Source organism: Alosa alosa, chromosome 6 (genome assembly GCF_017589495.1).
Source record: "Alosa alosa isolate M-15738 ecotype Scorff River chromosome 6, AALO_Geno_1.1, whole genome shotgun sequence".
Taxonomy (NCBI): Eukaryota; Metazoa; Chordata; class Actinopteri; order Clupeiformes; family Clupeidae; genus Alosa; species Alosa alosa.
Window position 1 is genome coordinate 26,917,063 of NC_063194.1, and position 19,620 is coordinate 26,936,682.

The 19,620-nt window shown below is 39.5% G+C and overlaps 1 protein-coding gene across 2 annotated transcripts in view; it reads right to left on the reverse strand.

Annotated features, from left to right (window-relative positions):
• The window catches only part of tbck (TBC1 domain containing kinase), a 40,644-nt gene that overhangs the window by 4,977 nt on the left and 16,047 nt on the right, over window positions 1–19,620 (reverse strand). For both annotated transcript variants that reach the window (XM_048245610.1, XM_048245609.1), the window contains exons 13-24: window positions 19,395–19,444; window positions 18,330–18,459; window positions 18,058–18,156; window positions 17,340–17,402; window positions 15,877–16,003; window positions 15,400–15,450; window positions 15,177–15,260; window positions 8,347–8,432; window positions 5,315–5,351; window positions 3,816–3,977; window positions 3,112–3,296; window positions 989–1,164 (exon numbers count right to left, since the gene is read on the reverse strand). In XM_048245610.1, coding sequence (XP_048101567.1) covers window positions 989–1,164; window positions 3,112–3,296; window positions 3,816–3,977; window positions 5,315–5,351; window positions 8,347–8,432; window positions 15,177–15,260; window positions 15,400–15,450; window positions 15,877–16,003; window positions 17,340–17,402; window positions 18,058–18,156; window positions 18,330–18,459; window positions 19,395–19,444 — 1,250 coding nt within the window. The remainder of the gene's footprint in view (window positions 1–988; window positions 1,165–3,111; window positions 3,297–3,815; window positions 3,978–5,314; window positions 5,352–8,346; window positions 8,433–15,176; window positions 15,261–15,399; window positions 15,451–15,876; window positions 16,004–17,339; window positions 17,403–18,057; window positions 18,157–18,329; window positions 18,460–19,394; window positions 19,445–19,620) is intronic.

The following is a 19,620-nucleotide window of genomic DNA, read 5'->3' on the forward strand; positions in this document are numbered from 1 at the left end:
GCCCAAGGGATATCACTGGGCACCCTCCTAAATCTTAAAGAGATACCCCTGGTCTACAAGATTCTGCAAAAAAAAAAACTTTAACCGACAAAACCAGGTCTGACCCCATGGCTGCCGGACTAGTAGTAGCCTAGGCTGATGCATTAGTTGTGTGCCGCCAAAGATTTTTTCACCGTCACTTGTTCTGCCATCAACATTCCCCTTTGCTACTATTTGCGATGCACTCTGCTTTCGACATTAATTTACATTAGATTCCATTCTTTTCAATACAACGCCGCACACCAGCATCACACTTTGCCGCCGTGTAAACCACGATTCAGTTATATTTGGTCGACGCTGCTCCATAAAATCCATTGTTCATCCAGTGTTTGCCTGTTAAAAACTTCGGCGTTGATGTGTGTGGCAAGTGACAGTGCACCATAAACTGTAGGCCTATAAAATGGCAATGCACTCATGCACCAGTTCAGCTATATTTCTGAAGAATATTTTGTGTTGCCTCAGGTCTGCTGCACATCTTTTGAAATTTGATTTGAAATAATCAAATAGACCTACGTCTTAAAGTTCAGTTAATAAAGTAACTTGCTTTGCTTTCATTTGAATCCCAATCAAGATACACAATACTTGCTTTATTGTTAATATGGACTCCTAGCCTGGCTAGCGCCACCACTTCTCAATGAGACATGGTCTGGGAACCAAACGTTCATTTTCTCGTATTTGAAAAAAATGCCCAGATCCGTTTATTGGGTGCCACGGATGTCTATCAAATGCTCCTGGAAAGTTCAGAAATGCAAAATAATAGAATTTTAATCATATGATAAAATATGTGATTAATCGTGATTAACTATAGGAATTCAGCAATTAATCGTGATTAAAAATTTGAATCGTTTGACAGCACTAATAATTTTGCTTAGCCTCACCACGACTGTAAGAGAGTTCAAACATTGAGAGTGTAAAAGCTGATTAGTTCAGAGCAATCACCGAAGGATACTCCTCTGAGCTACGGATGTCAACTGCCAGTATCTTAGGTTTGCCAACTCTGGCTCTCTTGTTGGGAGTTTTGAAGTGAGATGAGCCTCTGAGTTCACACAAATCAATCAGGTCTTCTGCAGAGATTCGTGGAGACACCTCTGCTTTTAATTCCGTCAACTTTAGTGGCTCCCGAGACTGTGAAAAGATCAAGTGAGAAAGAATGAGAATATATCAAAATAATTTGTTTGTGATTAAAAGTAGAGATGAGTTTTCAGGAACTTAAATTAGATGAAAACATTTTCAAATTTTGTTGACTAAAAGTAACTAAATTGCATTTGCATTTTCATCTAAAACACTAAGGGCTATATCATACATACACTCGGCGCAACCTGGCGCCAAGCACAACGCAAGTCTTGTTCTTATCTTCAGTGAAACCTGGTCTACAGTGAAAAGCGCATATAAAGCACAGTGGTGAAGATCCTTGAATTTCCCCTTGGGGATCAATAAAATATCTATCTATCTATCTATCTATCTATCTATCTATCTATCTATGCACGGTCATGAGACGTAAGCAGCCCTTAGCATTCCCAGGCAACGACTCATTTTCAGGATGAATATCCTAAGGATTTTTATTCAGTCAATCGAACACTAATGGGGTAAGTTTCAGTCCAATGAGATGCAGCTTTATTCAATTAATACATCTGCGATCATGGCAATGGCAGACAATGTCGTTGGTGGAACAAATATAAGAAGTTAGCCGCCCTTGACTCTAGCGACTTGAACACTTTCAGCTCCTGCGACGTGTGTGGATGTATGAACAAGATATCGGGGTAAGTTACAGCTAACAATAATGACAGATCTTTACTAAATGCTATTGGGTCTATTAGATATGAGTCCACAACGATCAAGCTTATCTTCTATTGATATTGACGAGACGAAGCCGTTAGGCTACTGTGCTCTGCTCAGTTCAACTCAAATCTACGTGCTGCAGATGTCATGTCAACATGGCCGAGGCGGTGTTTGCGAATAAGCCCTATAGTGAAAGTAAATAACTGAGTGTACTGTTGTCATTCTCATACTCTGCTAGTCACACAGGTTTTAGTAAAGCAAGTATTAGTGGAATCGTGCAAGCTGATTCCTTCAGATGAGCTGACTGTCAAAATACTGACGTGCTGTTTGATGTGCTGCTTGCTGTTAAAGGGAATGACAGATAACACTCTCATTGGTTTAAAGGATGTTACACCCAAAACAAACCCATGACTGATTTAGAAACATAAGAACAACCCTTTTGAACAATGTGCCAGACTTGTGATCCCAAAATCACGCTATTAAATTAGCGAATGTGGACTGGATACGCCCCAAATGTCTTTAAACCATACGTCTCTGACCAGGCATTTCAGATCGCTAAAACAGAGCCCTAAGACTTTGAATACATGCAAAGGTGTTATATATAGATATTATCTAGCAAGTTATATTAATGTGTGGAGTTTTCTTTTTTACAGTTTTGACATAATTTAAGAAATGCCTATGCACTGTACTACCAAGATATTCACTCAAATGAGCATGCAAACCAGCTAGTGCTGAGCTGGCTCTCTTGGAATACTCATACTTCTCTTTGTACGAAGTGTGGCGTTGTATTAAATACAACGGGAGTCAACGGAAAAGTGACGAGTGGCTGTGTCCAAGACAACTAGTCCTAAAGAACCCCAAATCGCATTTTTAAAACTACCTTACATGGTGTCAGGGCTGTACAATATATGATTCAATAACAGAGCTAACACCCTACATCTACTTTTCTACAACAGTCTACGAGTCTACAACAGAGCACACAGCTCTGACAAGCTCTATGTAAGCAGCCATTTGTTTCTGGGTGATGGAAAATACAGATTTTCCCCATATTATTAATTCCCAATCACCCAGTGACTGAATAAAAAATATTATGTGCATTTTAATCTTTAATTCCATACAGTTAATAATTACATATTACGTACCATATATACATTTTGTTATTGATGTGTTACCACAAAATGCGATACATTACTTGGAAACAACTAATTTTGGGGTTACAAGCTGTGATGATTGTGTTTGATGATACATCCCACCAAGTGCTATTGAAAGTTTAATGTTCAAAAACAAACTTACTAAATCAGTCTTGGCGAAGTCTTGATAGTCTGAGTGAAGGTAGATACTGGTTTTCCCAAAGCTGCTACTACTGCTACCCTCACTGGTGGTTTTGGGAATCTGTGCATGTTGTCGATAGGTGGCACTTTTGGGAGTCCAACAGAAAAGATTGATGGATTCTCGGACACAACGCTCAATGTCAATTTCTAGAAGACACAGACACACTTCATTTGAGTCAGGGGGAAAAAAATCATGAATGCAGAAACAACTACAAGGCAGCAATTGTGGCTCAACAGCTTCAACAAGAAAGAAGTGGAATTGCATGCATGTGTAAAACAATGCATTCAAATAAATAACAGAATTAGCCTATTACATTTCATGGACACTATCCAGTCACATCAGCAAATATGGACAACTACAAATTATTGTTAAGATAGTCAATCACACAATCAAAGCTTTGATTGTTCTTGAAATACTGCAACATTTTAGCTTCCTATGGATGGAATGTTGCAGAACTTGTCATGCACCAAATTAATGTTGTAGGGAAGTTTAACAGTGCGTGATGTCATGAACCATCCACTTTTATTATAGATCAAGGTCAAAGAGCCTGATCACCAATATCATATTAAACAAGACTGAAGAACCATTGTAGACTTTGCAATTGTTATTTCTTAATTTGCCAGTGTTATTGCCAGTTAGGTAATAATGTTTGTCAGTATTATTACCAGGTAGATCGGAGAAAAGCAAGATGCATTCATTAAAGCCATTGGCCAATAAGCGATCTCTCAGCTGTTGTAAGATTGCCACACCAATACAGAAGGGGAAGGAAGAGTTGCCGAGCAAAAGTGTGTCCCACAGGTGGAAAATCTTGTGAAGAGGGAAGACATCTGGTGGCAAAAAGAACAGACAAGACATAGACAAAAAAGTGGGACCTTTTGATCTATACTGATAGAGGATATTAGTTATTCACATTAATATAAAACTAGACTGGTAACATAGCATGGGTGAACACAGATGAACCTGTTAACAAATTTGAATTTGCTCTGCCGATCAGTCTGGAAAGGATACCATTAAAGGAGAATTCCGGTGTGATATTGACCTAAAGTGTATTGAAACATGATACCGAGTGTGAACGTATGTCTCATAGCCCATCTCGGCTTGTCCCCTGCACTCCAAAATTTGGCGCTAGTTAGCCGATGCTACCAACAGCTTTTTCAATAGTGGTGCTTCGGCATCGGGCTAGCCATGCAAATAAATCACTGTTTTACACCCATTTACGAGGCTAAATAATTCAGTGGAAATGCATGGATTCCAGTTGCTGCTACTGGAAGAAATTGGAATCCATGCATTTCCACTGAATTATTTTTGGAATCTGATCCCTTATCATACCTGTTCATTCTTACTCGTTGTTCTAACTTATCGCGGACTAAATTCAAGATGGCTGCAAACGCTAAACTTCGTGAAGATACTGTCTGTATAAATCGACTCTTAAGTAAACTACCAGTGCTTTTTCAAAGTTCTCAATGTCTCGTTTTAAATGTCAGGGCCCTCGGAAGTCTACCAATGAAGTGTGGAGATACATTGAGCCTCGTAAATGGGTGTAAAACAGTGATTATTTGCATGGCTAGCCCGATGCCGAAGCACCACTATTGAAAAAGCTGAAAAAGGTAGCATCGGCTAACTAGCGCCAGATTTTGGAGTGCAGGGGACAAGCCGAGATGGGCTATGAGACATACGTTCACACTCGGTATCATGTTTCAATACACTTTAGGTCAATATCACACCGGAATTCTCCTTTAATGCCCGTTTCTGAATGACCAACAAAGATTCAATCACAACTGCTTATTTGACATTGGGCGGGGTTTATACGATGACAGAGCAGAGTATGACAGAGAAGTGCAGTCAACACAACCAAACGCTGCACTGATGGTAACAAGGTTAAACAGATATGATGTGTATTTCCTTTCCAGACACACTCTCAATTGAGATTTGAGAAGTGGTCTGGTGTTGACCAGCCTAGATGATCACCCTGAACGCTCAATGGGATTAAAAGGTAAAGGCAGAAAATGGTTTAAAAGGTAGATCTCGATAATAGCAGTCAATAATCTTTAATAACTACATTTTTTTAAATATCAAAACATTTTCAAATGTTCCCATCAATCAGTTTTATATTTAACAGATAAAGCTCTATTAACTTTTCACAATTAAAACATGCTTTACTTACGTGTGAACATTGTAAGGAACCATGGAATGGCATAAAGCTGTAAACAATGAAATAAGCAAGTCGTTCAATAAGCTGTAATGATATAGTGTTTTCAAAGACAAAAGTCACAACGTGCTTTACCAGCAATAATAAAATAGGGAAGACAGGACGGAGAGACAAAGATAACGATAAACTATATATTAACAAATACATGAGATGCAACTAGATATTCCAATGTGGACTGGACATCCTACTAAATTTAAATAAGCTTTTGAGTAGTGACCATGCGTTTTAGACCACGAAAATAGGGCCCATCAAGTCATTAGTATAGTCGACGCAAAAAATATGTCGACGCAAAATATGCGCGTCGATTCGTCAGACCCAAAACAAAGATGGCGGCGCCGGAGAGTAGTAGCAACGCAAGTGCCTCCTCAGACTTTCAGAAGTGCAAGGCGGCATGCACTCGTTCCTCTGAAGTATGTGAATTCTTTAATTTAAAAGGAAACAATTCCGTGATATGTCGTCTTTGCAAAATGGAGATGGCCTTCCATTCTAGCACCATGGCAATGCACCAGCACCTGAAGAGGCGCCACCCGGGAGCAGCTGCAGATTACAGAGCACCGTTTTTTCAACTCTCCTTTTTGCACTCGATTGGAGTAGGCTATAATACGTTGTCGACACCGGTTCAAACCCCGACCAGTAGGAACGGCTGAAGTGCCCTTGAGCAAGGCACCTAACCCCTCACCGCTCCCCGAGTGCCGCTATAGCAGGCAGCTCACTGCGTCGGGATTAGTGTGTGCTTCACCTCACTGTGTGTTCACTTTGTGCTGAGTGTGTTTTACTAATTCACGGATTGGGATAAATGCAGAAACATTGACCACCACACAATGACTTTCCGGGTTGTACTAAATTGTGCTTAAATCTGGTTCATCATAACCACGCTATGCTAATTTGTTAAAAACTGTTGAATTCAAGTTAATTCTGCAAACCTACCCCCACAAAGAGAATTCAGTTCTGTGGGACACACTGAAGTAAGTTTTTCATATTAAGAAATATGCAAGTGCATGTGCAAAATGTAGCCCAGGCTTACAGCACGTTTCAATGAAGTGCATTACAAAACAGAAATAGCCTAGTCCATCTCCATTAACTATGTTCAGTTCAGTTAACTAGTTTGAGAGAATGTAGAATAGTCAAGTGCGACCTGTATTATTGTATGCAGGCTTGGAATTTCACCATTTTAGGGGCAAGGCCATTTGGCCTTCAGTTGGGCATATTTGGTGGGGGGCACAAAGGCCACATGTCAGGGCACCAAGGCCAAAGTTAACTATAAGGCTATAAAAATGATCAAAGTTGTATTTAGCCTATTCACAGCAGTAGACCTGCATCACTGTATGAAACATTAAAAAAACATGAAACATGACATACAGTATTACATAGAACTGTAAATCATCTGATCATCTAATATTTACAGATATCTAGGCTATATTTAACATTTATTTTGTATTTGGCCTGTTATGAAGTCATGAATTGATCAATTTAAGCACAGCTCAGCTTTAAGAAACTCAAATAGCCTATAGATGCATGCTTAGCATTTTGTGATCATTAAGGCTACTTTCACAAACTCTTAGTCAGCTGTCTATCCTCTGATTTTAATATTTACTGATATCTAGGTGATATTTGTAACATTTATTTTGTATCTGGCCCTTTTGTGAAATTATGTAGAAAAAATTTAAACACTTAAACTGAAACTTAAAGCCCAAATTTGGAGACATGCATGTCGAAATTTGCTGAAACTCTGGAACGGCTAACTGTACAGGGGACTGCTTTACAGCTTTGTGTTCGGTAAGGTCTGCTGTTTATTTTGATATATGGTTTGTCATTGTTGAACGAAGGGTTCGTGAAGTATTCCACCGAGATGAATGGGTAGGGAGATAGGCGCAGAACCTAGAATTTGTGATTCAATTTAATCATATTTACTTGTCTTGCGAACCGTTTACCACAGCAATTAGTGGCTAACATCGTTTACAAGCTGAGAAAAAGATCTCGTGATGTGATACTTGTGATGTCTGTATGATGAGTAGGCTACTTCACGAGTAGTTCAACTGAAGAATGGGTGAATGAATTTGGACGCACTTTCTTTCTTGCCGTGCACTGCCGTGTCACTTTCTCCACTGCGTAAAAGACTAAATTAATTTGTGCTGTTAATGCTAAGATTATTTTGACAGGCCATAGGCTAATAAAATACGCTATTATTCGGATGCAAACCAGATTATTGAAAGAAGGGAGCACCAGGGCCACAGTGGCCTGTAAACCTCTGATTTTCAAAGGGGCATCACGGCCAACGCAAGGGGCAACGACAGCCATGGCCGCCGTAAAATTCCTACCCTGATTGCATGCCCTCTTTTCAATATTTTTAAGATTGTCTGTATAATGTTAGGTATGTATTGATGTTAGGTATGTTTTTGGGATATTGTATGTACGTATGTGTATGGGTCTATGTCTATTGTCTACCTGTAGGGCCCACAACCTGTGATTGAGTAGTTCACCTACGCTCTTGGTGATTGGTGCGGGAACCTATAAGAGGCGTCAGCGCCTGGTGACGTGTTTCTATATTGAGACACTGATGATGATTGACGTTTGTCGATTGTAGTTTTTCACGGCCTGTAATGTTGCTTCGGCATGCTTGAATACAGGTTTTTTTTATATTTCTTTATAGGTCTCTACTTTACTATACTCCCTACAGGATTCACATATATATCGTTGCTCAGATTGGTTATGTCTAATGTGAAGAGGCATTTTTTCTCCTGTATTGGTTTAAACATACCCCATAATCAAATCCAAATGGACTAATACCAGAGTCTGGCTACATTAGGCTAGCCATAAGCTACTATGGTACAGAATCAAAACGATAATCAATATTAGCAGATAAAATAGTTTGGAGCTAACCCCCTGAAACCTGACCAAAACTAGCGCTTACACCCCTAATAACAACAACTGTATGCTTTCAGTTTCTGCTGGCATTTTTTTCAGTATAAGTATAACTGTAAACTCACATCTGGGATGAATCCAATTTCATTCAGATGATTATTGAGCTCAGGATCGTGGAAGGCAATCATCTGAGAGAAGACGGTCAGATACTCTGTAAAAGAGGTAGAGTAGAAAAAGACAACAGTATTACAACAGACCATCAAACTGACTTTAGGATCTCATTAATTCAGCAAATATTTGTTTTCAACGCTGGCAAAGCTCTCTAACCGCTCTGCCAACAGCATTACAAAACCATATTTTCTAATGGCTAGCCCTGTTTAGCGTGGCTAGTTTTAGACGTTCAGAGGATCAGAAATTATCAGCCAGATGCTGATAGCAAGTAATATTAGGATTACAATAAGAACAAGCTATGTATTTCTATCAGAAAAACGTTATTAAATGTGGCCTTTATAGAAACTAGATGTACCGCGGTACAAAATATGACCGCCGCTTGGGGTGTGTGTGTTTATGTGTGTTTATCTGTGTGTGTGTGTGTGTGTGTGCGCCTGCATGTGTGTGTTTTTATGTGTATGCATGTGGGTGTGTTTGTGTGTGCGTGCGTGTTTATACCCTCCTTTCGAGGAGCCGGTACGGCGGGTGGGTGACGGATCAAAACGAAAAACAATGGTTCCATGTCATCCTTGTGGGGCTACAAACGGGCTAAAGTAAACGGTAACACTAAAGCAAGAGGCTACACTGAGATTCTGGAGGAAAAGATCAGGCAGTGTGCCAAGAGACCTGCCCCAATAGGCATCATTGGACCTTTAACCATACAATACAATGATCCAAAACATACAGCCAAACAAGGCAAGAAATGGTTAACTGAGAACAATGTCAACATTTTAGAGTGGCCCAGCCAGAGTCCAGACCTCAATCAGTTCAAAAAGTTAGCACATGGCCAAAGTGATGGCAAATAATCGAGAGGCTTGGTAAGTATTATAAGAACCACTTTGAGAGCTTTGATGTCAAATAAAGATGTTTCCATTGATTATTTAAAAAGGGTATGAATAATTTTGGACATGCCGTTTTTCATAAAAATGTTTAAAAAGATAAAAACGATTATGTTTTTGATTCCATGTTTCTACCACATTTTCTAACAACCTTTTGGCATGTGGCAATATCATTTTCAGTAAGAACAAACATATTGGTCAAGAGAAAATCAACATTACATCAATATTTGCCAGAGGTATGAATCATTTTGTTCTTAACTGTATGTTATTTCAGGTTAGTTTGCAACAATATACAAGTTTAACCAAAGTCTTTAGTTGCTACCTAGCTAGCAAACAACACTATCAGTTCCCATTCCCTTTTTTCGTTTACTGTGCTAACGTTAGCTAGCTAGCTAGCTAGCTCGGTTAACGGGCGAAAATACATTATTATGACCGCCCGGAGCTTGCCGGGCGGTCATATAGGTTTAGTCAGATTTTTTTTTTTTTTTTTTTTTTTTTTCTTTTTGATGCCCAAATTTCCGTCAATGATTCCGGGACACTGAAAGACCGGGTACACCTAAACTTGGTGGACATGTAACCCCACATGGATAGCATGGAACCATCGTTTTCGTTTTGATCTGTAGCCCCCGCTGAATTGGACCCCGAAAGGAGGGTAGGGCAGACACAGTTTTCTGTGAATATCTCAAAACCGTAGGGTTTAGGAGGACCATTTTTTTTTGTATGTTGATCTCAAGGGGCCATGTCAACCCATTCCATAACCACTCATTTCATGTATAGCGCCACCTAGTTAAACACAAAAAAGTAAAAATGAGGTGGTGTAATTGAAGGTATCTGTGACCTAACATAGTCAAAACTGCACGAAATTGGAAGTGTAGGATCATTATGACACCCTCTGTATGCACGCCAAGTTTTGTGGAATTCGTTCATGGGGGCCACACAATAAATTAATTTATGTTACTATACACCAACTGGCCTGTAGGTGGCCGGAGACAGTTTTCTGTGAATATCTCGAGAACCGTGAGGGCCTAGGAGGTCCACCTTTTTTTGTATGTTGGTCTTGGGGGGGCATGTCAACCCATCCCATTACCACTTATTTCATGTATAGCCACCTAGTTAAAAATTAAAAAGCAAAAAAATTAGGTGTTTTCATCTCAATATCTCTGGCTGACAAGGTCAAAACTGCACGAAATTAAAAGTGTAGGATCATTATGACACCCTCTGAATGCATGCCAAGTTTTGTGTACTTTCGTTCATGGGGGCCTTACAATAAAATAATTTATGTGTACATTTAGTGACGTACACCAACAAGGATTCGGGACACTGAAAGACCGGGTACACAAAACTTGGTGAGCATGTACCCCCACATGGATAGCATGGAACCGTCATTTTTCGTTTTCATCTGCAGCCCCCCGATGGACTGGACCCCGAAAGGAGGGTAGGGCAGACACAGTTCTCTGTGAATCTTTTATGGTATGTTGGTCTCAAGGGCCCACATCAACCTGGCTCATAATCACTCATTTGTGATTTGCCCCGGTAAAAAATGAAAATCAGTAGGATTAAAAAGAAAGCCAAAATAAATATTCATCATCATCATCATGGCTGCATTTTCAGTATTGGCGTAGAAGTAGTCGTTTGTCCACTAGATGGCGATCGTTGCAGTGAGGCGTAATTTTGTTGGAAGTTAAAAGTGGGTTGGAAAAAACAATGGACGCTTCATACAAGGACTGTAATTTACCGCAGCTTAACATCTAATAAGGATAGGACGATGTTCACATGAAGTGTAATTCCCATTTCTTCTTGAAGCCGAAATAAATCTGAGGATGTTTATCGGACATGCTTGGTTTTACTGCAGGTAACGTTAATCTTGTAATATCAATAAGGACCTAGGTAATGTTACCGTTAGCGTTGGTTGAGTGATGGAGGCATTTGATTTATTGCATTTGTAGAAAACTATAAATGCGGTTATACCAAGCAAATGTATAGCAGCACTATTTGTATCTTTCGACTGTCATTTATTGCACGTGCTACAAAATCATTCTGTGCAATGGAAGATTTACCAACGTTACACCGGTCTGATACAGTTTTGCCTATACATGCGTGAGACTGAGACACCTGTTTATTTTGTTTTAAGTGCGTGCAGGGTGTGAGAGGGGAATCGATGTGCTTTGATTCCAGCTTGGTAGTTGTAGTCTGTGAAATTAAAAAGCACGTGTGTGTGAAGTATCCAAACAATGACACCTTCGTTTCATTATGGCTGCTTTAGCAACACACCTTAAGCTACTGTGTAGTGGGTCCCATTTAGAAGTGGCTACTTCATTTGCGCTTTCCTTGACTCATGGAGCTGCGTGAATGTTATTACAACTTTGCGCCACGATATGGCAGTTTAAGTACGCTTAAGTAAGGCGTAAGCCATTGGTTTCCAAAGGAGATTTTATTTGTGTCGCCAGCATAGCCTATTGACAATTTATGTTGTAAATAGGCCTACCTTATAATCCTACCTGTAGCTTAGGGAAGCTAACAGCTTTCTATTAGGATCTAGTTTGTTAGTTACCGTTTTGTCATAACTCCCTGATGCATTTTTGCATTTAGAATAGCCAGAGCGTGTATATCTCAATCGGAAAATTAAACAATATCGGGTGCCTATGGACTAGGCTGGGTGAACCCAGCCTGATCTGCCCGCTATTTATTTTTTGATTTCTTAAAAGATTGAGCTTGGTCTGATGAAAGCCAGACTAGCCATGGACCTCAGTTAAACAATGCAAGGGAACATGAATCAGCCTATATTTGCAACAATAACGGACAAAAGCTCTTCAACTTTGGCCCGTTAAAATGTGTATGAACGGTCTAGCGACGCATTTCATCAAGGCCCATTTGGACATGTCAGTTATTTGCACCACTGGTTAGATGTAAAACAGCATTTCGTTTCAGACTAGGCTACTGTTACTTAATTTGTGCATTAACAATAACATTTCAGACTACTGTTACTTAATTTGTGCATTGACAATAAAGTATTACATGAACTAAAGATGACTAAAATCTTATGTAGAAGAAGAAACATTCACAAAAAATCCATCCATCCAAAAATGACCTTTGTTTTTGATAGCTGTTGAAAACGGCATGGAACTGACAGAGATGTTTTTGTTTATAAATACACAAAAAATAAATAAATAAATAACATTATGCTGATACCTTTTGCTTTTCCCAAATACAATGTAGCCTACAGGTGTAAGTGACCTTTCATCAATCCAGTTGCAATGGATGAACTGTGATGAACTGCCCTACTTGTGATTGTTTAGAGATTTTAAAGGTTTTATAACAATTCTACATCTTCTTTGGCTATTCTACAATCTATTCACCTTTTCAGCACCAGTAGGGTACTTTCTGTGCAGCCGCACACACACACTCAGGCATGCCAAACAAGCATACACAAAAGTTTCAAGAGTGGGGGATGGAGTAAAATATGGAGACAAATTGAAGTGTGATTTATTTTCGCGGAACGGATGTACAGGACTGAGCGGCGGTCATATTTTGTACCGCTATGCGGTACATCTAGTTTGTTCCGTGTCCGAAAGAGTGTTTCAATGCCATCACAAACAAGCAATGACAATACAATAGTACACAATATATATATTTATATTTTGTTATTGCTTAATCAGAGAAATCCGAAACTAGTGCCATTTCGTTCCATTGACAAATCATTTTATGATTAATCTTGATAACTAGACCAGATCTGGAAACATTATGTCTTGCACACACGCAGAATGTACGCTGGCCGTCAGTGTCGCTTCGGTGTGTTCCGAGATCCAGTTGCTGCTACTGGAAGAAACTGGAATCCATGCATTTCCACAGAATTACTTTTGGAATCTGATCCCTTATCATACCTGTTCATTCTTACTCGTCGCTCGACTTATCGTGACTAAATTCAATATGGCTGCAGAGAATGTCTAATAAGGGGAGAACCGCCACTCTTGGGAAACTTCCGGTTTCTGAACTGGTTGCAGTTCCTTTTCTGGTTCCACATGAGGGCGCTCACAAATAAGTGCAGAATGAATGGAGGTCTATGGAGCTGTACCCCTCAAATCCACTTTTCTCGGGATATAATTTTTTGCCCAGAAATTCGAATGTTGCAGTCGAAAGAGAAAAAATACAAACCGCTGAGTATTATATTTTTTGAGTTACTTATTTGTTCTAAAAAGCCTTTCAAATGTGTCAATGACGTCATTCATTAGCAGAAAGCTAGTGTGTTATGGGCAACAACGACCCAATCTGTAAGAAATCGAAAGGACATGACTACTCGTTCATTCAACTTTTGACCTATAATCCATATTGAGCTTGCAGAAACCACAATCAAATCTTTGATTTCTCAACTACAACCATGTAAAAGAGACACATTAAGCCGTCTAGCTAGTCCATAGACCCCCATTGTTTTTGCACTTATTCGTGATCGCCCCTAGCGGAACTGCAACAGATTGCAGGTACAATGGAGTTAATAGGGAGTGATCCGGCTCTCCGTAAACGGGCTCTGATGGCTGCAAACGCTAAACTTTGTGAAGATACTGTCTGTATAAATCGTCTTGTAAGTAAACTACCAGTGCTTTTTTAAAGTTCTCAGGGCCAGATGTACTAACGCTTTTGCGCCCATTTCAGGCGTATTTGTTTCGCAATGTGCGTGTAAAATCATTGCGAGGTATGTACAAACAGGCATAATGATGTAAAAGCGCCAAACTGCCTGTCGCGGGAGCTGAAAGTGGCAGATTGCGATTGTCATGTCATGCATATGCATTCATGGGAGGATCCAGGGGAAAGTGGGAGTTTAGCGTAAAAAGATGGGAGGGGAAGAGTAAAGAGCGTCTAGTTATGTATTCCGCGGTATGTACAAAGACTGCTCCTGAAAGCGCACGTCTATTCTGCGCCTAAATACTTCCGCCTTGTAAAAGCAGGTGTTAATCCAAATTGCAGTTCAATGCGTCAATGAGAGAACCTTTAAAAGACAACAGAATCGCTATTTAGAGCACCAGTTTTTTGTGGTGAAGGTATTTGTAGCCTACTACCAAAAGCAACCTTAACTTTCGTTGGCCTTTCGAATGTCTTACTTTCACTTTCACGTCATTCACTTAAACTTTCCTACTTGCTAGATTTGACCAATCTTCCATAGCCTACGTGCACAAGTAGTTTGAGTAGAACTACTGATCTTCATTATCTCCCTGCTTGTTTACATCTTATCATGTATGGTATTATTTCATGATCGCTAAACGTTTGATTCTTTTTTAATGTTGTCATCAGTTAACTTCATTCAACTGCGTTTGTATGTAGGCGCTGCCATTCAGTTGTGGACGTTCGTAAATTGTGTTTATGGGCGGAGAAAGGCAGAGAAAGGCGCAGTTTACACTAAGGATTGAACAATTGATAAATACAATGGAAACTTGGGTCTGACAGCGTTCGCAATCTGCGGAGTGTCCATGGTGCTGATAACGCTACGTTCGCAAATGTACGTACATCTGGCCCTCAATGTCTCATTTTAAATGTCAGGGCCCTCGGAAGTCTACCAATGAAGTGTGGAGATACATTGAGCCTCGTAAATGGTGTAAAACAGTGATTTATTTGCATGGCTAGGCCGATGCCGAGGCAACCCCATTGAAAAAGCTGTTGGTAGCATCGGCTAACTAGCGCCAGATTTTGGAGTGCAGGGGACAAGCCAAGATCGGCTATGAGACATACGTTCACACTCGGTATCATGTTTCAACACACTTTAGGTCAATATTTTTTTTCAGCAATTTTTTTCCCAATTTGCTCCCTAACTCGTGTTGTTGCAGCCAAAAGCTAGAGCAGCCAGGCAACCTATGTTTTTTTAGTGGGATTATTAATAGTACCATATACTTACATTTTCTAAACTACAGGTAACTCACCTTGTATCACATGTGAGTTGTCCTTCAGAAAGAAGTTATAGAGGTATTTCGGGATGAATGCAGACATGCAGGCATAAGCCAAAGCTTGAAGGGAGAAGATATAAACAAGGATATTTTAAAAGTCTTTTTTCTGTTCTTTTTTCATTTGTCTTAAATGAAGTTCAAAGAAGGTCCCAATTGTTAGCTTATTTCCACTAATGAAACATTTGTAAAAGAGACATACCCTCATTATTGAAGTTCAAATAGAGGAATGGGGCACACAGGGAATCTAGACCTAAAGCAGGAATGAACATAAAATGATATGGCAATGTTTTCATAATCAGCATACCAAAAAATAAATATGTACAGTAAAGTGATGGTAACACTTTCTATGAGCCCAGTATTTACTAGGCATCGTGGATACATTTGTAATGATTGACATATGTAATGCATTGTGATAACTCAAGTTGTCAGGGCTTACACATCATTGTACCACTTTATGATTGCAGTCATGAAGGTGAATGAAACCTTATGTTAAGTATTATGAGTCTTTATAAATGTATAATGCTTTATGGATACTATGTGTTACCAAATGAATAGCAAAAACCTATAGAGTTTACTGCTACATAGTGATTTCAAGATACGACTAACACAATTTGTAAATGACTGCCTTTTTCCGCTCATACATAATCAATATTTAGAGAAATTTGAAAACACACACCCTGCCAGTAGACCAGATCAGGGTGTGATACTACCCAGGCCTTCAGAACCCTTCGAAACTTCATATGGCCTTGTGGGGAGGACAAGAGTTCATCATACTGATGACAGCGGGGGATATCCACCTCGATCTTTTAGGCACAAACACACAGACAAGTGCATTAACCAAATAAAAATTCCCAATCATGCAGAGTGTGGTTCCAATATACCATTCAAAGTTCCATATTCAGTTTTCAGGAACGACAAGTGCAACCTGAGAACTGGAATAACATGCTCTCTTCTCTTAGTTGTTGTTTAAGTTCTAGCCGCAGCGTTTTGATCCAATTTGTTTCAATCTGTTCACCTGTAGCCTGAACTAGAGGTGTCGGTAGATTTAACATTGAACATGACGATTATAGTGACCAAAATCACGAAAACTAATAGAAGTTACAAAGACTTTGGTAAAGGCAGAGAAGTAATTTAAGCTTAGTGATAAAAGAAGGCTGGAAATCGAGAATGTAAACTCAGACTGTGTACAAAAGTGAATATTGCCATCACTCAGTTCTGAAGCGAGGAAAGAAGTAGGGAAACATTAAGCCAGGTTACTTATGCATTTAACTGTACATTTATTGTCCATTATGGTTTCCACGTACACACCTGACAGGGCTCTTTAACACCCCCTTAGAGCTTTGTGTGTAAAATAGAATACAACTGTAGGCTTGTAGTCCATGTAAAAGATTACTAATTTGGGAAAATATGTGGTCCAATATATACAGTAAGAGATGGTTCAGATCAACTTTCCATCTGGGTTAAAGTTGTATTTTGCACAATTTCACTAACTAATGTAATGGATTGATAGCATTTTTGGAATTTTTGGAAGGGATAATGTATAGAACGCTGGTCATTATTGGGAAAATAAGTCCCAGCAGGGCGAACCGGACCCCGACGTGCAGCGGAGGGGTCTTGTTCCACCCTGAAGGGACTTTTTTTTCCCAATAATGACCCGCGTTCTATACATTACCCCGCTTATTACATGGCTACTTGCCAAAAAGAAATAATAAACTCCCCACGATATGACTTTAGCCTAGCCTATTTGTTACCTTTCATCGTGGCATTTGCTGAGAAACAAATAGGCTACTGTAGTTCGCAACAACACACGCTGAACCTGAATCAAACATTCTTTAGAACACAGCTGATCAACCGTCTGCTTTCACTTTTGAATGAAGTTCCAGTCCTTGCGTAGTGATATGAAAGACCTGAATTAGAAGCACAAACTACGTTGCCATTGACAGTGGTCATTATTTTTTTCAGGTCCTTTCCTCGAAAATAATGACCACTAGAACTTTGAGAAATCTCATTCAAGTCAATGGAGCGTTCTACTTGCATTGTGAAGAGCCGTGTAATAACTGCATATAATACCAACTGCGTTTTAACCTGACATATGTAATGACACACTGTATCAACAAACAAGCAACGCTTCTTCTTTACCTGTCTATCCGTTGGTATAGGGGTGTCTTTATCAATGCTGTTGTATTTTGCTTGAATATCTCCCTTAAAAAACAAAACATAGGGCCTTAATTTAAATGCTGGGCAAAGAGCAGTCAATCAAAGAGCAAAGTTCTCGTACATGAACTAAAGCCATCATGTGTCGAGAGCTTGGCCTCGTCAACCGCTTTTTGTGTTGCTGAAGGGGCTCAATATGTAATTACAAGTGCACCATCCCCTGCCCACCCTCACAAATCTTTTTTGCAGACCTACACGATTAAAGGAATCCAATGCAGTTTCAGGTTCTGGGCTTCCCCTAGAGTCGCAGAGTATTTATATTTTACCCTTGGTGTTGTAAAAACTTCTCACAGCTTTAGCCCTTCCCCTGGACAACGTTATATATGCATTTGTTTTGGAGTTGAAGGACTATTCTAGGTGCATGATTCTCCCTGTAACAAGTTTGTTTACCATCAAAATGACTGAACCTGTTATATGAAGGTAAAAAACTCGCATGGGATGCCTTTAACATGGGAGGCCTATTTTAAGATAATTCATCGCATTTTGCCAATGTCTGGACCTCTGGTGTGATTATGTGGTTGTGGCATAATTACATAAAAAACAGAAAACACAATGGGTGCCTGCATAGCTTTACTGCTTTGTCCCAATGATTATGAGAAAATGTTGAGATACTATATATGACCAAACATCCCGCTTTGCTCACCTCCACACCAAGTAAAGCTGCCCACACCAAGCCTCTAAAGAGAGGGGGTATGTCAACACGAGCTTCCTTCCACACGTGATTCTTTTTGTATGGATAAGCCTGATATCACAAACGCAATTAGTCAACATGCTTAGAATTGCAGAAAAAAATAAGTACAAATTGATTTGATTGAACTGAAATAAAAAATAAAACACATTTTACATTGACAAAATCTGTGAATGTTTATAATCAGTATTTCCTGTCAATTTAGGTGTATCAGTACAATGGCAAACCTTGAGAAGCCTATCAAAGAGTACAATACGCATCATTTGGTACTCTGTGTCTTTCTCACGGATAATGAGAGGCAGGGAGACTGTAGCAGAAAGTTCATTGTTGCTGTTGGACTGAGGTAGGTTAGATTGCCTACAAAGAAGAAAATAAATGGAAATATATTAGTTTGATTTTCGAAACCTTCACTGCACTTCAATGTACACACACAGTTTGCAGGAGGTATAACACATAATAAGGGATGTAACAGATGTCATGTTAAGTTTCATGATGTTTCACAAAAAAGGCCTTCATAATCTTAAAACAATTTTGCCATATTTTTCAGACTATGGAAAACACTGCTGAATTTAGGCATACTATTATACTAACTGAAATGATTCCAACTTGTTCCTCTTGCATGTCTCTAAGCTGATACACACTGATAACTAATAAAAAAAACAAAAAACAATGAATAATAACTAAATTAGTTGACAAATATAACTTTCTATGTGAGGTCTGGAAAATATGGTAGATTTCTCCCCTCTAAGGGTACGTTCAAACTGCGTCTTTTTCTGACAAAAGAAGTTATGCAGACCACTTTTTCAGTTTGAAAAAAAATCTGCCAGCATTCTTGTTCCAAAAAGCAGTCGGAAGCGATTTTTTTTGCGATAGGCAAAGTGATCTTGTTGTCATGGGAAACCACAAGTCTCGGTAATCCGCTTGTGATTGGTCAGCTGTAAAAAAAAAACCACAGCATGGCCCCAGCTGTGGCGCAACTGGCTGGGGCACCTGCACCGTACGCCGGCGACCCGGGTTCGATTCCCGGGATAAAAAGCCCAAAAATATAATAAAAAATATATATATACAGCATAACGTATGGCGTTTTCCCGCATTCAATTGAATATTTCTCAACTTCTGACCTGCAGAAAAAGACGGTTGCGGTCACGTTTTAAAGAAGCCGACAACTGTTTTGAAAACACGGTCTACTCCATAGGATTATAATGTAAAACGGACGCCGGCAGCTGCGAAAAAGACACTTAGTCTGAACGTACCCTAATACCAATTTAATAAAGTATATAGCGTTTCCATACTCATCCTCCAGCAATGGGTAGTATGCTTCACCAGCCACATCCTTCAGTCTCTAGAATATCAACATATCCAATAAACCAACTGATTGCACACTGTACATCATTGACAGAAGACTGTGAGAAATTCACTGAATTTGATGAAAGTATATCGGATTACAATCACATATTACATATTTAGGGCTCTATGTAACGCCTGACTTGACCATGTTTGGTTTTTGGAGTTTTACAC